This window comes from Manis javanica, chromosome 2, assembly GCF_040802235.1.
Source record: "Manis javanica isolate MJ-LG chromosome 2, MJ_LKY, whole genome shotgun sequence".
In the NCBI taxonomy this organism is placed as follows: domain Eukaryota; kingdom Metazoa; phylum Chordata; class Mammalia; order Pholidota; family Manidae; genus Manis; species Manis javanica.
The window spans coordinates 6,925,345-6,945,672 of NC_133157.1; the positions used below are offsets into that span (position 1 = coordinate 6,925,345).

Sequence of the window (20,328 nt, forward strand, 5' to 3'; positions counted from 1 at the left end):
TGTGACATTACAGGAGCCTAAGATTATAGGTTAATAAGTATTGCTCCCCCTCTTAAATCTCTTAACCTAATGCAGGTTTCTCTAGTTTATACAAGTTCCAGTTTCTATTTGCCCCTGAAAGGGTCATTTCCACAAACTGTATTAAACACAGGAAAATTTTTCATGTCACCAAGAACTATTGCAACCCAAAGGCGCTAAAAACCTCATCCGAAACTATTTTGAGAGAGTTAGTGGGATTTCCTGGACTCAGCCTGTGTGTGCCACATTCCCTCCCAGACTGAGGCTGTCTGCTGCAACAACTCCACCCCTGCCCTGAAATATGCAGCTGACTGATAAGGCAGACTCCACCGAGAATGTTCCGGCTGTTCCCAGCCTTAATGGGATTAACGCCTTGTGAGAGCTAGAAAGGGAGACTCTGGGAAACGTGCCATTAAAAAACAATCTCTAACCACACCAGCCTATCCATTCCACTTAACTGCCCCCAAACTGAGGAGGAGCTGACTTCCTAGGACTGCAATCAACCTACTATCTCAAAGCAGCCAATCAACTCTGATTTTGCCAATCAAGTTTCTGCACAGAGAATGTGGGGGAGGGGAAACGAAGTGTTCAGTGTATTCTCTCTCCGTTTCAGAACAGCTACCCATTTAAAGTAACCAAAGAAAAAGGTCCTGTTTTTGCAAATATTATCAGAGGAGACTGCAAATGTATGCTATTTATAAATGCTGCAATGCAGCAAATGTTAGCTGCATCATTCAGCAAATAATGTGAATTGATCTCAGGGGATAAAACAGGAATTATAACTATGTCCTCTATTATAATAAATAAAAAGAACTTGTCAGCATTATTACAGTATTGCCAGATCTCTGGGAAAATAGAGGGGTCTTAAGATATGACTCTTGGGGGGTGGAGCCAAGATGGCGGCATGAGTAGAGCAGTGGAAATCTCCTCCCAAAACCACATATATTTTTAAAAATACAACAAAGACAACTCTTCCTAAAAGATATGACTCTTGGGTAGAAAGTTCTAGTCTAATGCAAAAAACATGACATTCCTGAGAATGACTCCTCATATCCAACACAAACTTTTACACATTATTAATGAAAATGGATTCCAACAAATGAGGCTAGACATTAGTATCTTTGTCTTCTTGCAGAACACCAAGGAATAGCTGAGGCAGTCGTCTCTACTTGATCTCCAGAAGCTATACACCCCATTGTGCAAGGGATATACTGTCTTTGCAGGGTGGGGAAAGGGTGAGAATGACACTGTGTTAAACAAAAGACTGCAGATACAAACATTCCCAAACCAAAGGTCAAACGCTTTAAACTCTGCCAACTTGGCACCTGCAGTGAATAGCTTAGGACACCCTCACACAGATCTTGGAGAGTGGAAGAATGCAGCAATCACAGTTTCTCTATGGAACCCCAGAGGAGAATAAAATTGTAGTGAAGATGAAAGGACTCCAACTGCAGTCCTTTCAGCTTGGTCCTTTTACAGCAAGCTGATTGTGCCAATGTAAGGGGCGAGTGGAATACTACAAAATGCCCTCAGACTTCTCCAGATACACTGTTTTGCAAGGAAAGGGATTTTTGGGACTCACAGGATGAATAGAATATTTGGCTCTATGGAAAATGTCACAAACACTGCCCAGAGCAAAAGGTCATAAAACATTCATCAGTTTTGTTTTTGTTGAGTCAGAACCCAGAGGTGCAAAACGCACAATGCTGTTTTTGCGTGGCTTAGAAAGCCAACCTATTACCCAATCATACTTTTGCAAAGCAAGAGAACTACATCCAAGCCTGTGGAAGGGCTTCCCCCAGAACAAACCACCGAAGAATTGGTTAGCACCCATAAAACTGTATTCCAGTTCATTCTCAGATCAAACAGAAGAACTCAAAACCAGCTTAGCTACAGATTTTAGTGGCAGATCTGATGGTAAGCAGAGGTAAATAATACATAAATTTTAACCACGAATAAAACCAAGTATTTTTTGCTTAAACCACATTCCAATCAGGATTGTGGATCCACATCAGCCTTTAAATTGATTAATTCATTTCAACTTGTTAGCACGATTCTGCAGAGGTGAGCAGGGACTTAGCTTTCAGAAAGCAAAAGATTCATACTGCATTGCATAAAAATCCAGGAATGCAGAGCAACGCTGAGAAAACTTACTTCTGATGCTTCCCAAATACTATCTTGCTGCTACTTACCTTTTAACCTGTAAAATTCAGAGAAGTATTTAAGTGCAAAATATTGTTACCCAGATTCACAACAGGATGATAAAGTTATAATATGGCCCATTTTTATAAACCTCATGTAAATAATTAACCAGTCTGATTTATAAAAGGGCTTGCCTTGGATTTATCACCCATAATCACTAGACATTTGCAAAGTTTATATTTCTTCTTATGGGATAGTAAGACATTAATTTTAAGCATTGTTCTTTTTGAAAAACATCCAATTCAGCACTCAAAAACTGTACACATATAATACAGATACAGAGTGCACTTTTACAAGGATTGTGGCAGAAAAAACAGGAAACAAACCCAAGTTTACTGTTTGTATTTGTCAAATTTAAAAATACTATTTTTACTAATTTTTCAGATTTTTAAAAAAATTTTTTCCAAATATCTAAGATAATCTGTTTAGTCTCTTGGTTCTTAAGAACCAAGTAACCATCAAAAAAAGAAAAAAAAAGGAAAAAGGAAGCAAACACTACATGCAACTGCCAACAGGGTGATAAGAAATTAATACAGTCATGCCTTAAAGAGAGGAGGTAAAAAAAAACAGGAGGCTTTGGAAATTTTGGAATAAATTTACTAAGACCTCTGTTTATGTAACACCAAAAAAAACAAATCCCCAAACCCTAACCAACTTGCTTAACAGAACGTTCATGCAGGCAGGATATTTCCCCCTCTCTCTGGATCACTCAACCTCTCTGACACACAAATGTGTCTTCACTACAAGCCAGGCAAAACCGAAAAGGCAACCGTTTCCTGCATGCTGGTCAAATACCTGGACTCTGCGCTTACGAAACGATGACAACATGATGGAGGAATGTGGCGTCTAGAGAGGGACGGGAAGAGCAAGATAACAGGCTTCTAAGGCCAAACTGAACAAAATAAGTTCAAAATGAAGAAAACAGACTATTAGAAGTATGTGAATACAGGTGAAAATCAAATTGCTGTTGCTTTCCCAGCACCTTTCTCCTTTCAGAGTTTCCAGATCCCACCAGGGATTTCAAATGTTTGTGACAGCCAAGCTTCTCTGGTCTCAGCAGTTCTATCTATCCAGATGAGCTGCCTTGGCCAAGAACCCCTTCAGAGTGTCTCAGCTTCCTGTTTTTTCAAATAAAGTAATAATACTGAATACACTTTTTAACATTAAACACGCCCTCCCCCAACCCACATTCCAATAAATTAATTGACTCCCAGGACTAGATTATTTCCTAAATTCCCTTCCATTCAGTAACAAAACAGCATGATTTCATGAAATCATCAGAAACAAGAACTGACTACAAAGATCTAACTTGGGCCTAGTGTACCAGTACAGGTCCTTCATACAGTATTATTTCCTGTTCAAAACCTGTAGCAAAGGAATATGCAAAAAAGGTGTAAGGGAAGTTAGCTAGCGTGGCCACTCTGGCCGCTCCACCAGCCGTGGGCTACGGTGCCTCCTCTGCATTCCTGGAGGCCGCAGCTGCCTTCAGAGCGCTGCATTCGCGACCACAGCTGCAGCAGCCTCACTGCATAGCTAGTGGAGTCCTCGCATAGCCCAGTAGGATTGGTTACGAGGCTGGCCTCGTGCCCACTGTCCTTACTGCAGGTTCAGCAATGACAGGGCTGTGGACTACTCCTGACACCCACTTAGGATCTGCAGTCGGCACCTCCCTTCGGGATGAAGGCACGTTAAGGAAAAGGAAGAGAAAATTCTAACCCAGGCAACCAAAAGATATTATTAAAAAACCGCTCTTCCCACCTAAACCTGTTCATCAGATTGCCTGACAAGCTCACGGGAGCCTGTGATGTATCCGATCTCTCCAGTTATTAGATTACTACAAAACACAGTGCCAAGACCAAAAGCACATCAGAGAATATTACCAAGCTGGTGGCTGACCAGAACTGCTTCACACCTACCCAGTACAGAGCAAATCCTCTTGCGAGTCTTCTCTCTCCATCTAGGTCCCTAGGTAACAGCTAACACACTTTGAGGATCCCTTTGAGTAATTTCTGGCCCAGTTACTAAAAGAGGCTTACTGTTAATTTCCTGCAAAGAGGCCCTTACTGCAGCATTTTTTTTCCTGCAGCACATTTTTTAAACTTCGACTTCATTTTGACCTTTCAAAATCTGAGACATTAGCTACAACCAAAGGGAAAATAAACCACTAGTTTAAGGAGTTGGAACCTTCACTCAATGTTCCCACTGCTGTTCCTTAAGACTTTGTTTCCTGGCTGCAAGACACCCCCACCCCTTCCATCTTTGATACACTGTTTTACTTAAATCCAATTGCTATGACGCCGCAATTTCTTAACACATTTAAGAAAATACTTAAGACTTCTCTCTTCTACTCTATCCTGATAGCTATAAGTTTTTCTAACATACATGATGAAGACAGAACAAAGGTCCTACATATTTTAGGATCTATTATATAGAAGAGATTTGATAAGACGTTGCAGCAAATCAAGCACCACCTCAAACCAGCTTTCTGGGCTATTCGGGGTTTTAATTTAAAACATATTCAACCCTTAACCTTAACAAGCCCCTTATTTAAAATATTTTATCCCAGTACATAAAGGAGGCTTTTTAAGGCAATTTTCTTTGGGAAGCATCTAATCAGATTCGGCTTGCAAACAAAAGGCTGCTCCATCATTCAACACTGGCATGGCTGCTCAATTTTTGACAAATAATATAATGTCCTCGACTCGAAGGACACGATCTTAGGGAAAAACAAAAAAAAACGACTCTTAAGCCATTTGATTTGGACCTCATACAAAGCAAGGGCCACATCTACCTGTTATTTACAAGCAAATCACAACTGGGTGGGACAGAAATGTTTATTAAAAGGAAAGATGGCCAGCCTCGGACCTCTCTGCGTCTAGAGAAAAGGCGAAGAATCGCCAAGCAGGATAAAATTAAGGTCAAACAGTCCTTTAGGGTCTCGGCTCTTCTTCCTTCAAGGGGTGGGCCAGCACTGCTTGTGGGCATTTGGGAAAAAAGGAGCAGAGTCGCTCCCCACCGAGAGAAGGGACTAGGGGCGGCGGGGGAGCCCTCTGCAGGGAGGGGGCGGGGGAGGGGACGACCCCGCCCGCGGAGCCCCCACCCCACCTGCCGCAGCCGGGCGGGGCCGCAGCCGGGCGTTGGGAGACAGCGGCAGTCTCGCCCCCACCCCCCCTGCCCAGCAATGACATTCCAGCCGCCGGCGCCCTGGCTCGGCGGGAGGCTCCTCCGCAGCCTACGCGCCGCGAGCCTATCCTGGCCGGCTCGCCCCCCCTCCTCGCCCGACCGAAGGAGCTGCGAGGCCGCAGCGCTCACCTGTCCGCGCACCGGCCCCGCCCCGCCCTGGCTGCCCGGCTCGCGGTCCAGGGGTCGGCGGCCCCCGGCTCGCTGCCGCCCCAAGCTCCCCAGCTCCCCCTCTCACCGGCTCCTAGGTAGAAGCAGTAGGTGCGCGGGGCTGGGGGCGCTGAGGGGACGACGCGCCTCAGCGGTTTCCTCCTCGCGGTTCGCTCCGCAGACGGTAGTGGCAGCGACGCGCGCGCCCCACCTCTTTTATAGGCGGCCACAACCGTTCCGGCGGCGCGCGGGCGCGAGCGCGGGGGAAGTGCTCCGTCGCGGCGCGAGGGGCGTGGGCGAGCTCCAGCAGAGCAAAGGGGGCGGAGCTCCCGCCGGTTTGCCTCCCGATCAGCCGGCGGAAAAGGCCGAGTGCTCCCGGAAGCAGCCGAAGCAGCGATCGTGGGGAAGAGCCGAGCCTCGGGAGCTCAGCGAGAGGTTGGGGAAGGAGGGCGCGCCAAGGGTGGGGGTTGATGGTGCAGTGGAGTCAGTGCCCCCGCCCGGGCGCGCCCAGGTGCTGCTCCGCACTGCCTTTCACTCAGCTTGGGTCCTTCAATCCTGCCCCTCCCCGCCCTGCAGAGAATCTTCTGCACCCCACCCCTCCGCCCCTGGGAACCCTTCCAGGACTGCAGCGAAAGGCGGGGCTGGAGCCGTCGCTGCAGTGTGTCTGGGGATGCTGCGCGTCCTGACCGGAAAAACGCCCTGTCCCAAAGGATGAGATCACGCGGAGGCCTCTCTTCCTCCTGGCCCCTTTCGCTAGAGGTGGAGCCTACGCTAATGGGAGCTGGGGGCTGGCTGGGGTCAAGAAACTCAGGGTGATTTGGGTCTCCGGGTTTGAGGAGATGGCGAGAAAAGGCCAAATAAAAATAAAGTCGACCAAATCTTGGGTTTAAGTCTGCCATTCCAGGATTTGGAGGGTTAATTTCTAATATTATTACAGCAAAAACTTGCAAGTGTCTGTGGAATAGGATGCATTAGTGGCATTTTATAAACAAAGTTCTTCCTGCCACAATTAATTGAACTTGCCTAATGTACTAGGACCTATGTACCAGGCATTTCATGTGTGTTACCTTTATTTTTTTAATCTGTGCAATCATTTTACAAGGCAGGTATTCCCCATTTTACCAAGGAGCATCCTGACAAAGAAGCCAGGCCTCTGGCCTGAGGTCAGGCTGCCAGCAAGAGGGAAAGGTAGGATTTGAACCCAAGAATCAAACCTCTTAAACAGTACGGTATACCACCTTCTCATAGGAAAGGGAGGCATTGTGGTGGTGCATGTCGAGGTGCTATGAAAAATAGGATTTCTGGAATTTCTGTTTCTTACAGCCTTAGGAGTTGAAGGGCCTGTTCTGTAGCTAAACTCTGTAGGTAGCAGCCCTGTTAGCAAGCGTTTCACCCACCCCCGCTCTGGTGACAGCTGGGCCGCAGCCATTGGGAGTAACACTCAGATCATTCCTGCGCAGTCAGGCAGACCAGGAGCTCTGCAGCCTCCCTGTTACCAAGCAGCCCTCCCCTTTGAATGAATTGATGAAGGCTGAGGGCACTACACCAGAACTGTGCCCAGGCCAGCCCTGAGCTTCCTGGTCCTCTGCAGTTTGGCTTCTTCCCTGGTGCCTGGGATCGGCTATCTGGTTTCTAAACTGCCCTGGCTGTAGCCATGATAGTAAGTACAAAGTCCCCATTCCCTCACTCCATCAGAGTGGAGAGAAAAAAGGAGTGGCCACACTTCAGAAGCTGCTTTACAGAATCCGGAGGAAAAATGTAGGAGCTAAGCACTTCGATGTAGAGAAAACAGGACAGGATAACAACCCCCACCCCCGTTCCCTTCCTGGGAACAGCTGATAGTGTCTGGTCTCCAGCCTCTTCTCCAACGGGTAACAGCAAAATGTTTCATGGAATATTCAGCTCTGGGCACAAGATGGCTAACATAACCATAGCTCTCCAAAATTTCTAAGATCTTCGGCTCCTGCAAAGAACAGGTCTCAAGGCTGTGGGCAGGAGCTATAAAAAGGGAAGATTTTTCTTTTAAAGCACTCTAGCTTCATAGTGAAATGGGGGCTTTGCTGCTTTTACCAGGTGCAAATTAAAACAGATTTGAGACCTTAGAGAGAGCTTCTGTATTGATACAGAAACCAAAATCTTACTGGTTGATGTTTGTCTGATTTGAGACCAGGCCAAAAAACAGAGTCTGCAGCCCGGCCACCTCCCACTCACTCACCCACCACGTTCTACATTTGGCTCTGGAAGTGAGGCACTTACAAGGCGTTCTTCACGTGTTCTATTGTCTGCCTACCTCAGTGCCCACCAGTCTCACCAGATGCCTGACACTCTGCTAGGTGTGGGGAGAGGGAGATGACACTGCAGAAAATGGCCCTCTGTTTTCTGAGACTCATTCATAAAGAAAACCAACAAAAAGAAGCACAGGAGAGTGTAGCAGCTCTTAGCCAGTCAGCTTCTGTTCTCTGTCACAAGTGCTCTTGGCTCCTGAAAAGCAGGGGTGGAGGGTGGAGGGCTGAATTCTATTCCAGCAGTTGTCTTAAGTCTGATATGTGCCCTAAGTTTAGGCATCTAGTTCCAATACTTTTTCAGGTTGTTCAAGAGGTCATACACCTCTTGTTTGGGAAATACACCAACTGTAATGATATTTTCACTTGTTCTGGCTTGGAAGGTAACTTGCCCACTCTCTCCCTGGGAGAGTCTCTTTCCCTTTCTCCCTCTCCCTCTTCATCCCTCCTCCTCCCCCAGCAGTTAACAAGCAAGCATCAAGTACTTTCACTATTTTTCCTTCCTGCAAGGTTGCTGATTGGGAAGTGACACTGGTAAGTGAACGCTACTTCCCATATGACATTCTGCAGTGTCAGAGCTGGCAAGAAATAGCACAGATCTTCAAAACAGTGACTGGATGAAGCTTGAGAACATTATGCTAATTTAAATCAAACACAAAGGACAAATAAATACTGCATGATTCCACTTACATGAGGACCCTAGAATAGTCAAATTCATAGAAACAGGAAGTAGAGCAAGGGTTGTCGGGGGCTGGGGAGGTGGGGGAATGGGAGTTGGTGTTTAATGAGCTCAGTGTGTCAATTTTGCAAGAGGAAACTCTTAGGAGTTGGATGGTGGTGATGGTTATACTTAATGCCACAGAACTATCCCCTTAAAAAATGGCTAGAACGGTTAATTGTATGTTATATATCTTTTATCATAATTTAAAAACAAAACAAAACACAGCGACTGCTTCTGAAATCAGGGACCATGTTAGAGAAGAAGACTGACAGCTGCTGGGGCATGGCCTTGCTGGGCTGGTTTGCTTCAAAGGATGACAAGTGACAGTCCCCCCCTCCCCTTGTACATCTTCCTAAGCCCACTTGCTTATTTCACATCTGTACTCTGGTGGGACTGCCTTTGAGGCTCCATCAGTCATTGTACCTCCTGTTCATCCTGAGCACAGTCAGAATGCCTCACAAACCACATCAAACCGTGCTGGGAAACCGTTAGCTTCCTAAACTAAGTGTCCACCAGTAGATGAATGAATAAAGAAGAGGTGGTACATATACACAATGGAATATTATGCAGCCATAAAAAGGAAACAAATCGTACCATTTGCAACAACATGGATGCAACTAGAGGTATTAGGCTCAGTGAAATAAGCCAGGCAGAGAAAGACAAGTACCAAATGATTTCACTCATTTGTGGAGTATAACAACAGAGCAAAACTGAAGGAACAAAATAGCAGCGGACTCACAGACTCCAAGAAGGGACTAGTGGTTACGAAAGGGAAAGGGTTAGGGAGGGCGGGTGGGGAGGGAGATTAATGGGTGTTATAATTAGCACACACAATACAGGTAGGTCACAGGGAAGGTAGTACAGCACAAAGAAGACAAGATTCTGTAGCATCTTACTGCGCTGATGGACAGTGATTGCAGTGGGGTGTGGGGGGAACTTGATAATAATGGGTGAATGTTGAAGCCACAATGTTGCTCATGTGAAATATTCATAAGACTGTATATCAATGATACCTTAATTAAAAAAAAAAAAGAAAGACTGCTGATGACAGAGAGCATTTGGGACTTTAAATGATTTAAACATTTTATCTTTATTTTGTGGAAAATGACATAAACAGAACCATTTTGAAATAGAACCAGTGTGGCCATTACAGAGGAGCTGCCTTGCACATCCTGTTTTCTAACCCATTCAGCTGCACCCAACTGCCCACAGTCCAAGAAGTCAGCAAGGAGAAAATCCTGGTTGAAAAGATTGATAAAATTAAACTTTTCCCTGGTGACATCTGACCGAAGAAGTGTAAATCTAGCCTTCCTTTCAGCACCAAATAACTCTTCTTAAAAACTTAGCTAATCTTTCATTTTTTCCATAAAAACCCATAGTCTACCTCCTGTAATCAAGACACTATGTGGCTTTCTACCTAGATCTGTGTACCCCAAACTGCAATTCTTTGATTCCAAAATAAACACTTTGCCTTTTGGGAAAAAAAAAAAGTTAGCTTCCCATTGCCTATAGAATCACCCAAACTATTTAGATATTCCAAAGCCTCCATAAATTTGCTCCACTTTACCTTTTCCAGGGTCATTTCCTACAGCTTTTCTCCAGCCTTGAATTTAGCCACATCCTGAACAGGGTTATTTATTTATTCAACTTCCTGCTCCAGCTCATACTTTTTCCTCCAATTAGAACAGCCTTCTCTCTCCCAAAGCCCACTCTTCCCTTCTGCCTGACAAATCCCACCCATTTTCAGTTTCTCAGAAGAAACTTCCTGGAAGAATGATTTAGCAGTATGGATCAGAATATCCATTTGACATATTACATCCAAAATTTACTCTAAGGAGGTAGGACAAGATATATATTTATTATAGCAAATGTTAATAACTGTAAACAATTGTAACAATTGTAAAAAAACGTAATTGAAAAAAGTAGAAGCAACTTGCCACTGACAGATAAATGGTTCATTACAATTCATAAGTTTGACAGACTATATTGGTGAAAGAGTTCATACTGACTGACTTGGGAAAACATCTGAGATGTTACTGAAAGAGAGCAGGTATGCATCTATCTCAGAAGCACTGTATTTGTGTATTTGTGTGTAGACATGCAGAGATGACCCAAGGCAATGTTCACAGATGACACCCAAAATAAAAGGGTTTTTAAAAACATTTCTGAGTAGTTTTAAGTATCTGGATCAAACACTATCTCCAAGATACTTTCCTAAACTCCAAGTAAGCATTTCAAAAAGTATGTTCCCAGAAATACTAGGCTCAAGAGTAACTCTGGAAATAGGAACTCCACCGTCAGTTCCAGAACACTGCAAGCTCTTGGAAGTTAACAATTCAAAGCAGCATAGTTAAGGCACCATAAAGTCCTCCTGCAAGAAAAAGTCCTTTTTCTTTAGAATATAAGAATTTTGTAAAGGAATATTTCAAACATAAACTTGGTACTCAGACTGGTACACTGAACCCCCACAGGCCCCCAACCAGCTTCAACAATTATCAAGTCTTTCATCATTTTGTTCTTATTTCATCTGCTACTTCACCTGGTCCCCTCCTTAAGAGTTGCAAGCATTGCTTTTTGTTTGCTTAGGTAGGGGAGGAGGGTTATCTTTAAATTTTCAAATAATTTAAAGCTATAGGAATAATAGGAAAAAATCCCATATACCCTTTACCCATATTCCCCAATTTCTTAGCATATGACATTTATTCTATGTATGTATATACTTACATGACATGTACATGCACACACACACGTGTGTGTAGATACATGCTTTCCCACTGAATCATCTGAGAACTGCACACCCCATTCCCAGGTACCTCCAAGTTCTTCATGAATATTTCTTAAGAACAACGACATTCATTTTTATCACCACAGGACAATGATCAAAGTCAGGAAATTAATGTTGACATAATACTGTTATCTAACATTAGATCTTATTCAAATTTTTCCAGTTGTCCCAGTGTTCTTTATAAGACAAACACACAACAAGATGTATTTTTTCTGGTCCAGGATCCAACCCAGGATCACATACTACCTTTCATGAAAACATCCTGAGGGAGCTAAAAGACACATGTTTCTTGAATACATCATCTGTATAAACTGGCTATTTTTAAAAAATGGAGCCTGGTTGTAAACTAGACAATAAATTCCTTTCTAATGGGTGTTTTGTAAATTCATCACAGAGCTGACCACAGCTCTCATCTGCTTTCTGCAGGGCCACAGAAAACCTAGGATGAGGAATTCATTAGGTAGAACAGAAAAAAGGGACATGAAGGGCTGGGCCTGAAAAGGCAACTGTGTGAAGCTCTGTGGCCCTTTTGGTTGTCCCAGCACTAACCCAGAAGACATCCAAACCTGTCACTGAGGTCATCACAGGAAGCTTAGAAGACAGGAAAGCTTCCAGTGCTTGGGTGGCAAATCTCCAGAACAGCTCCATTCTACTGTCTAAGGTATATGTAGGGTTTCTCTCCTGCTGCAATTTTCAATTCACTATCAAATTTGCTTTAAAATGATGTAGGACAATGATAAGACAAAAATATGGGTACTCAGCCTGAGAAATGAGGTCAATCCTGACAGAAAGCTAGCAGGCAAGTGAGGACTTGAATTCACAAACTGAATGCAGTCTTTAAGTATTCCGCTCTAAGGAACCTGCTGCTCCTGCCCATCAGGAGTTGCACCTACCAGCTAGCAAACAGGATCTCTGAAGGCGACACTATCAGTGAGTATCAAAACCTGGCCTCCCCAATGCTCTACTTTCTTGGTTTACTAGCAAGAACCCCCTAGGAGCGCCAAGCATCCAATGACACGTACACGACTGTTGACACATTCAGAGAAAGAACACCCAAATAGTCTAAGAGGCATTTTCTATGGAGTGGTGCAAATTCAGAGTGGAAGAGTCCTTAGAGTTCATCTCGTCCAGTCATTTTCCACATTTCTTTTTTGGCAGAGGGTCTTCGCTGTATATAATCTAACACAGAACCCCGAGACACGCGGCATAGAGAGCAAAAATGCCATGGCAGAGATCCCAGCATTCCATCAGGGCTCCACTTAAAGGTTGTGCAACTGTGAGCCAGATATTCTAACCTCTCCTGCTACCACGGATTTTCATGGTTATTGATGGGACAATATTCCAGCAAATGGCAGTAGTCATCTTTTATTATTATTATTATTTTGAAGTATCATTGATATACAATCTTATATTGGTTTCAAGTATACAACACAGTGGTTTAATGGTTACCTGTGTTACTCGATCCTCACACCCTCCAGTGCGGTTTCTGTGTCAAGAGGAGGATGTTACCGAATTGACTATATTCCCCGTGCTGCACTACTATCCCCGTGACTGACTGATGTTATGACTGAGGACTTCTGTGCCCTTTTATCCCTCTCCTACCCACCCCTCCCACCCGCTCCCCCATAGCAACCACTAGTTACTTCTCAGTGTCTCTGAGTCTACTCCTGTTTTATTCATTGTTTCAGATGGCAGTAGTATCTTGAAGGGAGACCTTTTTAAAATTTGCAAAGCCTCGGTATGCCGACTGACTAGAGCTGAGCCCATCCGCTCAACACCCCAAAGTCAGTGCTTCCCAACTCGCTGCCTGTGAGGACACACACATAGATGGCATCAGTAAAGCACAGGCAGAGAGGAGGTGCAAACGGCCACTGGCTCAGGGCCCCTCCCTGCGCTAAGGAGCTAAACTGCCATTACACACCAGCTGGGATGTTCTGCCTTCCGGGAAGGCATTGCTCAGGAGCACAATTTGAAAACTACTCATCTAGGGGCCAGAGGTTCAGAGACGGTGGGTGACCTACCCAAGGCCACAAAAACCTAAAAGTGAAAACCTAAAACAAGTCTGACTCCTTCCCTGCTGTTTATTTTTCCATTTTTGCTAGATAAAACAGGGTCAGTTACTGGGATATAGTTCCTAAAGAAGAATGACAGAAAAAAAGCCATTTTCCCAAGGTGAAGGTAAAGAAGATACAAAAGAGAAAAACACATAGCATTCTATACCTAGACTTGGGCACCCGACTGTTGTGCCGATGATTTATAGCTCAAGGTACAGGAAATTGATCATACTGAAACAACTAGATAGCAGCAATGGCTTTTTTAAAAAAATTCATTTTATTATCATTTATCTACAATTACATGAAAAACATTATGGTTACTAGACTCCCCCCTTCACCAAGTCCCCCCCACAAACCCCATTACAGTCACTGTCCATCAGCGTAGTAAGATGCTGTAGACTCACTACTTGTCTTGTGTTGCACAGCCCTCCCTATGCCCCCCCAATTATACATGCTAATCATAATGCCCCCTTTCTTTTTCCCTCCCCTCCCACCCATCCTGCCCAGTCCCTTTCCCTTTGGTAACTGTTAGTCCATTCTTGGGTTCTGTGATTTGGCTGTTTTTTGTTCCTTCAGTTTTTCTTTGTTCTTATACTCCACAGATGAGTGAAATCATTTGGTACTTGTCTTTCTCTGCCTGGCTTATTTCACTGAGCATAATACCCTCTAGCTCCATCCATGTTGTTGTGAATGGTAGGATCTGTTTTTTTTTCTTATGGCTGAATAATATTCCATTGTGTATATGTACCACACCTTCTTTATCCATTCATCTACTGATGGACATTTAGGTTGCTTCCATTTCTTCGCTATTGTAAATAGTGCTGCGATAAACATAGGGGTGCACCTGTCCTTTTCAAACTGGAGTGCTGTATTCTTAGAGTAAATTCCTGGAAGTGGAATTCCTGGGTCAAATGGTGTTTCTATTTTGAGCTTTTTGAGGAACCTCCATTCTGCTTTCCACAATGGTTGAACTAATTTGCATTCCCACCAGCAGTGTAGGAGGGTTCCCCTTTCTCCACAACCTCGCCAACATTTTTTTTGTTTGTCTTTTGGATGGTGGTGATCCTTACTGGTGTGAGGTGATATCTCATTGTGGTTTTAATTTGCATTTCTCTGATGACAAGCGATGTGGAGCATCTTTTCATGTGTCTGTTGGCCATCTGAACTTCTTCTTTGGAGAACTGTCTGTTCAGCTCCTCTGCCCATTTTTTAATTGGATTATTTGCTTTTTGTTTGTTGAGGTGCATGAGCTCTTTATATATTTTAGATGTCAATCCTTTATCGGATCTGTCATTTACGAATATATTCTCCCATACTGTAGGGTACCTTTTTGTTCTACTGATGGTGTCCTTTGCTGTACAGAAGCTTTTCAGCTTGAATAGTCCCACTTGTTCATTTTTGAGCAATGGCTTTTTAAAAATCAAGCTTTATTACTCATTTTTTGGCACCATAGTCAATAATTCATGGAATAAACCTCTTCAAGTCACTCAGGAATAGCAGGGAATACCCCTAAAACACATCCCTCCCACGACATTTAGCCCATGGAACAGATTCATGGCTGCTGCCTCTGCAGTGTGAAGGAGAATGAGTCCTTCCACAGAACAAATCCCATTCTTGTCTGAAGAACCAAGCCCTATCATCATTCATTATGCAGAACGTTTAAAAAATGAGAAAGCAGTTCTCAGTTCTTCCCTAACATGTTTAACCCTGTGTCCACTGCTTACAGATGCTCAGCCCATGCACAGCGTACCAGGCCCCATCTCAGCCCAATCGAACCCAAACTGAAAAACACAAAGGCACCTGCCTGGTTTTTGCATCCCTAGTGGTCCACAGACCAGATTCCAAATTTAAAGAACAGTGTTTTTTGGTTCAAAATACATGTGCTAACAGCCCTGATCCCAGACACTAAACTGCCTCCGGTGCTGTCTGGGACTCATCCTTGTCAACATCGGGCATTTCCTCTGAATTTACAATTATGTCACAAGCTGAGGAAAGCAAAAGCCACCATAACCTTGACTTGCAGGTAAGGACTGGGCCTTAGCTACTAACCGAGACAATTAAAGTGGACCGTGTTTTTAAATTATTTTTATTTTTTTGTTATTTTTTAATTTTGGTACTGTTAATATACAATTATTTGATTATGGTTCTAGACTCCCCCTATTAACAAGTCCCCCCCACATACCCCATTGCAGTCACTGTAAAAGTGGACCTTTTGAGTCCATCGCTCAGCACATGGACCCCTTAGGGAGTCATCAGATCTACTAAGGGGCCACCTAGGTTTTGTGACCCATGAAAATCTTCATTCCTGGTCACAAGACACAAATATATAAAAACGGGTATTGGTAGATTTCTGCATCTGACATGCCTTCTTCCAAATACAGTTGTCTTGAACTGCTTTATTACTGTTCTTCCACAACAAAATGGGGGTGATGGACGATGGCAGACATCAGGAACGCCAGAAGGAGGGAGGCAGAAAGCCCTTGGGCACAGGAATCTCCTTGCGCTGCCAGCATTCCTGGTCAGGGAAAGATGGAGAAAACAATGATTTTCTTGTAACACTCAGTCCAACACTCTGGAGCCGGAAGAAACTCTGGGGCATGGCACATTAAGTCCTATGGAGCAGCAGTCAGAAGGGAAAATGTATAGTGTTGTGTATAAGACGTCTGCTTCTGTGTGAGGCATGACAGGGGACACGTGTTCTGCAGTCACCATGCCTGCCCCGCCCCACCCCCCAGGGCCTGGCCTCATCCTTCGCTGTCACTTTTTTCCCCGCTGGGCCACTGGAATCTGGAAGTCTGTGGACAGTCTTGGAAGACCTACCAAAGAGTTATAAATTATTTATCAAAGTTAACCTCTTAAAAATGTTTGGCTCTTAGGCGGAAAACGACAAGTACCAAATGATTTCACTCATATGTGGAGTATAAGAACAAAAAAAAAACTGAAGGAACAAAACAGCAGCAGAATCACAGAACCCAAGAATGGACTAACAGTTACCAAAGGGAAAGGGACCGGGGAGGATGGGTGGGAAGGGAGGGAGAAGGGGAGGAAGAAGAAAGGGGGCATTACAATTAGCAGTTTTAATGTGTGTGGGGGGCACGGGGTGGGCTGTGCAACACGGAGAAGACAATTAGTGATTCTACAGCATCTTACTACACTGATGGACAGTGACTGTAGTGGGGTTTGTGGGGGGGACTTGGTGTAGGGGGGAGTCTAGTAAACATAATGTTCCCCATGTAATTGTAGATTAAGGATACCAAAAAAAAATGCTTGGCTCTTGGAAACGGGAGGAGTCTGGCTGAAAGTATGGTTTGTTCTCATGGAGAAAAGTGACCACATTCACCAGTTCCCCAGACCTGAGACTGAGACCAGAACCATGGCCATTATGCAAAAAAGTGTACTGGTGAGACAAGAGTTATTAAACACATTTTATTCATCTCTTAGGATAGCTTTCCAAAGGCAATATGGACAGTGACTTAGGAGATGAAATGGCAGCCCATAAGATTATGAGAGAATCATGGACAAAAATGTAGGGTTCTTCAATAGAACAAAAAGGTACCCTCTAATATGGGAGAATATATTCATAAATGACAGATCCGATAAGGGGTTGACATACAAAATATATAAAGAGCTCATGCACCTCAACAAACAAAAAGCAAATAATCCAATTAAAAAATGGGCAGAGGAGCTGAACAGAGACAGTTCTCCAAAGAAGAAATTCAGATGGCCAACAGGCACATGAAAAGATGCTCCACATCGCTAGTCATCAGAGAAATGCAAATTAAAACCACAATGAGATATCACCTCACACCAGTAAGGATCGCTACCATCCAAAAGACAAACAACAAATGTTGGCGAGGTTGTGGAGAAAGGGGAACCCTCCTACACTGCTGGTGGGAATGTAAATTAGTTCAACCATTGTGGAAAGCAGAATGGAGGTTCCTCAAAAAGCTCAAAATAGAAATACCATTTGACCCAGGATTTCCACTTCTAGGAATGTACTCTAAGAATACAGCACTCCAGTTTGAAAAGGACAGGTGCACCCCTATGTTTATCGCTGCACTGTTTACAATAGCCAAGAAATGGAAGCAACCTAAGTGTCCATTAGTAGATGAATGGATAAAGATGTAGTATATATACACAATGGAATATTATTCATCCATAAGAAGAAAACAAATCCTACCATTCGCAACAACATGGATGGAGCTAGAGGGTATTATGCTCAGTGAAATAAGCCAGGTGGAGAAAGACAAGTACCAAATGATTTCACTCATATGTGGAGTATAAGAACAAAGAAAAACTGAAGGAACAAAACAGCAGCAGAATCACAGAACCCAAGAATGGACTAACAGTTACCAAAGGGAAAGGGACTGGGGAGGATGGGTGGGAAGGGAGGGAGAAGGCAGAGAAAAGAAAGGGGGCATTACGATTAGCATGTCTAATGTGGGGGGGGCATGGGGAGGGTTGTGAAACACAGAGAAGACAGGTAGTGATTCTACAGCATTTTACTACGCTGATGGACAGTGACTGTAATGGGGATTGTGGGGGGGACTTGGTGAAGGGGGGGAGTCTAGTAAATATAATGTTCTGCACATAATTGTAGACTAATGATAACAAAATAAAAAAAAATACGGTCTTTGAAGATGTAATTACAGAAAGGATGGAGAAGAGATTAAAAAAAATGTAGGGTTCAGAAAAATCAAGAGAAGATTGCAGTCAGAGCCTAGAGATCTGAAGCTTGTCAGACCCAGGCCCACTTGAGGACAGCAACAGTTCGGGACATGCTGGTCTAAGGGTGTCTTACCTCCACGAACCGTTTGAGGCGTGTGAAGGAACCCATCTGATCTGAGCTTGTGATGCCTTCAATCCTATAGGGAGAGAAAAGAGACACTGAGTCACACCTACAGTTCACACCTATCTTTTAGAGCCAAGTTCAGCACCCTGTTGATCTGAAGGAAGGGGCAGAGATGTCTTAAAAGACTAAGAATGCTGTTGCTTTTCCAAATGGTCTCGACCTTCTTTTCAAACCAGACAAAGGAGAAGAGAGCGCTGTTCCTCCCCAAGGTGTCCGTGGTCAGGTGGGATATGGATGCCAATGTCTTTCCCCCCACTGAGATGCCAATGAGCTGGCAAGGGTAAGAAGGCTACAGATAGGGGAAAAGCCACACTAGATTCAAGCCAGATGGTCGATAAATCAGTTTCTCCAACAGATTTATTTATTGATGGGATTTGACTCTGTTTAATTCATAACTGCATGTAATCACCATCCCAGATTATCTGGGGGAGTTTGGAAAAGGACAGAATTTTAAAAATGTTAGGTATCTGAATCTAAGATCTTCCTTATTTGTTTTCTTCTTTTAGCTAATAATGTGTAAGAGAAACTCTTAAGAACTGTTTGTTCAAATATCAAGAAAAGATGGGAGATGTCACACTTTGCACAGGTGTTTTAAACTGAGCCAAAATCAGCATATAACAGTGCCAAAGGGTATCTGCTGTCATGAGTTCCACCCACCAAACCCCCGAGTGTCTGCTCAGTGAGCTAATACCGGGGTAAGTAGTCTTCCTTGATGAGAAGCATCATTTTCCAGAACTGCACCTGGTATTGCTTCACGAGGGCATTCCCACATACCTGCAGGGGAAGACAGGCACCGAGTAGAGAATGAAAATTCACTCACGTGGGAGACCCCTTCCAGCACAATCAGCCCTCTGCCTTCCATTCATATCAAGAATTTTAGCCACAATGTCACTTGGCTTGGCTAGTTAACTACGGGAACTGATGGAAAAATTCAACTTTCTTCAGAAGCCTTCCTCTGTATATGCCAATACCTCCCTCCCTTTAACCAGACTGCCAGGTAGCCAGGTATTTCAGAAAACCAGAAAATGTGAATCAAACTTAAATATTCTTCAATTCTATTGAATGGAAGCCTTTCGAACCATGTGGCATACCTCTCAACCTCACTAAGCACAGTACACAGAACACCACTTATGTTCTCAGTGATTCAGGATCACTACTCATGTATGCAACTTCAGAAACTGAAAGGTGACTAGAAACTATTGACATTATAGGCCAAATGACCCCAGGTTGTATGGTATGTACGCCAAGCCTTTATTCTTTCAGAAGTGTCTCTTTCCCACAGAAGCCTGACCCTCACCCTAGAGTGGGAGCACTGGTTTATCTTATGTTCTCTCCTGGGAATTAGGGGTCACGGTGGTGGGACACCAGCTCCACTAGGCTGGGTGACCACGCTGAGGCTGAGGGATACTGCCTGGATGGCCATCTTCTCCACTGTGCACAGGGAGCTGGAGGAAAGTTGGCTTATATGGCAGGAATGAGCCAATTTGCAGGAGAAGAACCAATGATCAATCACGTGGCCCCAGAGAGACTCTTGGTACCTGGCGACACTCGTTCCTGGTCCCGGCCCTCGTGAGATTCCACCGCACACCCCACCCTTCGTTCTTGGTGTCACTCTCCACCCTAAAATAAACTCACCTTTTCCCTTGCGTTAGGATGCAGTTTTATGTTGTTTACAACAAGAAAACATCCACAGAGAGAAGGAAAGAACAGTGGGAGAAGTGGAGAGCTAGGTGGGTTTGTGTTGGGGCTCGGGAAGGAATTCTGACACTGGGTCCTAGAGCTGCTCACCACTCGCCTCTACTTCCACACCGCTACCCCGTTCACATCACGCAGGGGTCTCAGGGCTGCCGCAACCACTGCCTCCCTTCTGGGACAACCGCATCACGTACCTCCAGAAAGTCAAGAAGGAGGGTGGCTGTCACATCCGACAGTGGCTCCATGTTTAAGATCTGTGCCAACCAATGCCAGCCATGATTTAAGCCATGAGGATGAGCCTGGGAGAACAGAAGTTTGCCTATAATTCTATCTCATTTTATTCAGAGATCTAAATTCCCCATGTTATAATCCAGCCATTAGATGTGAAC

General features: G+C 44.2%; 2 protein-coding genes across 9 annotated transcripts in view; both read right to left on the bottom strand.

Annotated features, from left to right (window-relative positions):
* The window catches only part of SPTAN1 (spectrin alpha, non-erythrocytic 1), a 56,797-nt gene extending 51,020 nt beyond the window's left edge, over positions 1-5,777 (bottom strand). For 4 of the 8 annotated variants that reach the window (XM_037008030.2, XM_037008029.2, XM_037008028.2 and 1 more), the window contains exon 1: positions 5,639-5,777. The gene's annotated coding sequence lies outside the window, so the exon portion shown is untranslated. The remainder of the gene's footprint in view (positions 1-5,638) is intronic. The other 4 variants (XM_037008034.2, XM_037008033.2, XM_037008032.2 and 1 more) reach the window with 1 other exon arrangement.
* An 8,119-nt stretch (positions 5,778-13,896) lies between these two features.
* GLE1 (GLE1 RNA export mediator) overlaps positions 13,897-20,328 on the bottom strand; it is a 36,446-nt gene continuing 30,014 nt past the window's right edge. Inside the window, exons 13-16 of the mRNA XM_037008036.2 lie at positions 20,134-20,238; positions 18,936-19,018; positions 18,194-18,257; positions 13,897-15,907 (exon numbers count right to left, since the gene is read on the bottom strand). Of these exons, the coding sequence (XP_036863931.2) occupies positions 15,839-15,907; positions 18,194-18,257; positions 18,936-19,018; positions 20,134-20,238 (321 nt within the window). The 3' untranslated portion in view covers positions 13,897-15,838. The remainder of the gene's footprint in view (positions 15,908-18,193; positions 18,258-18,935; positions 19,019-20,133; positions 20,239-20,328) is intronic.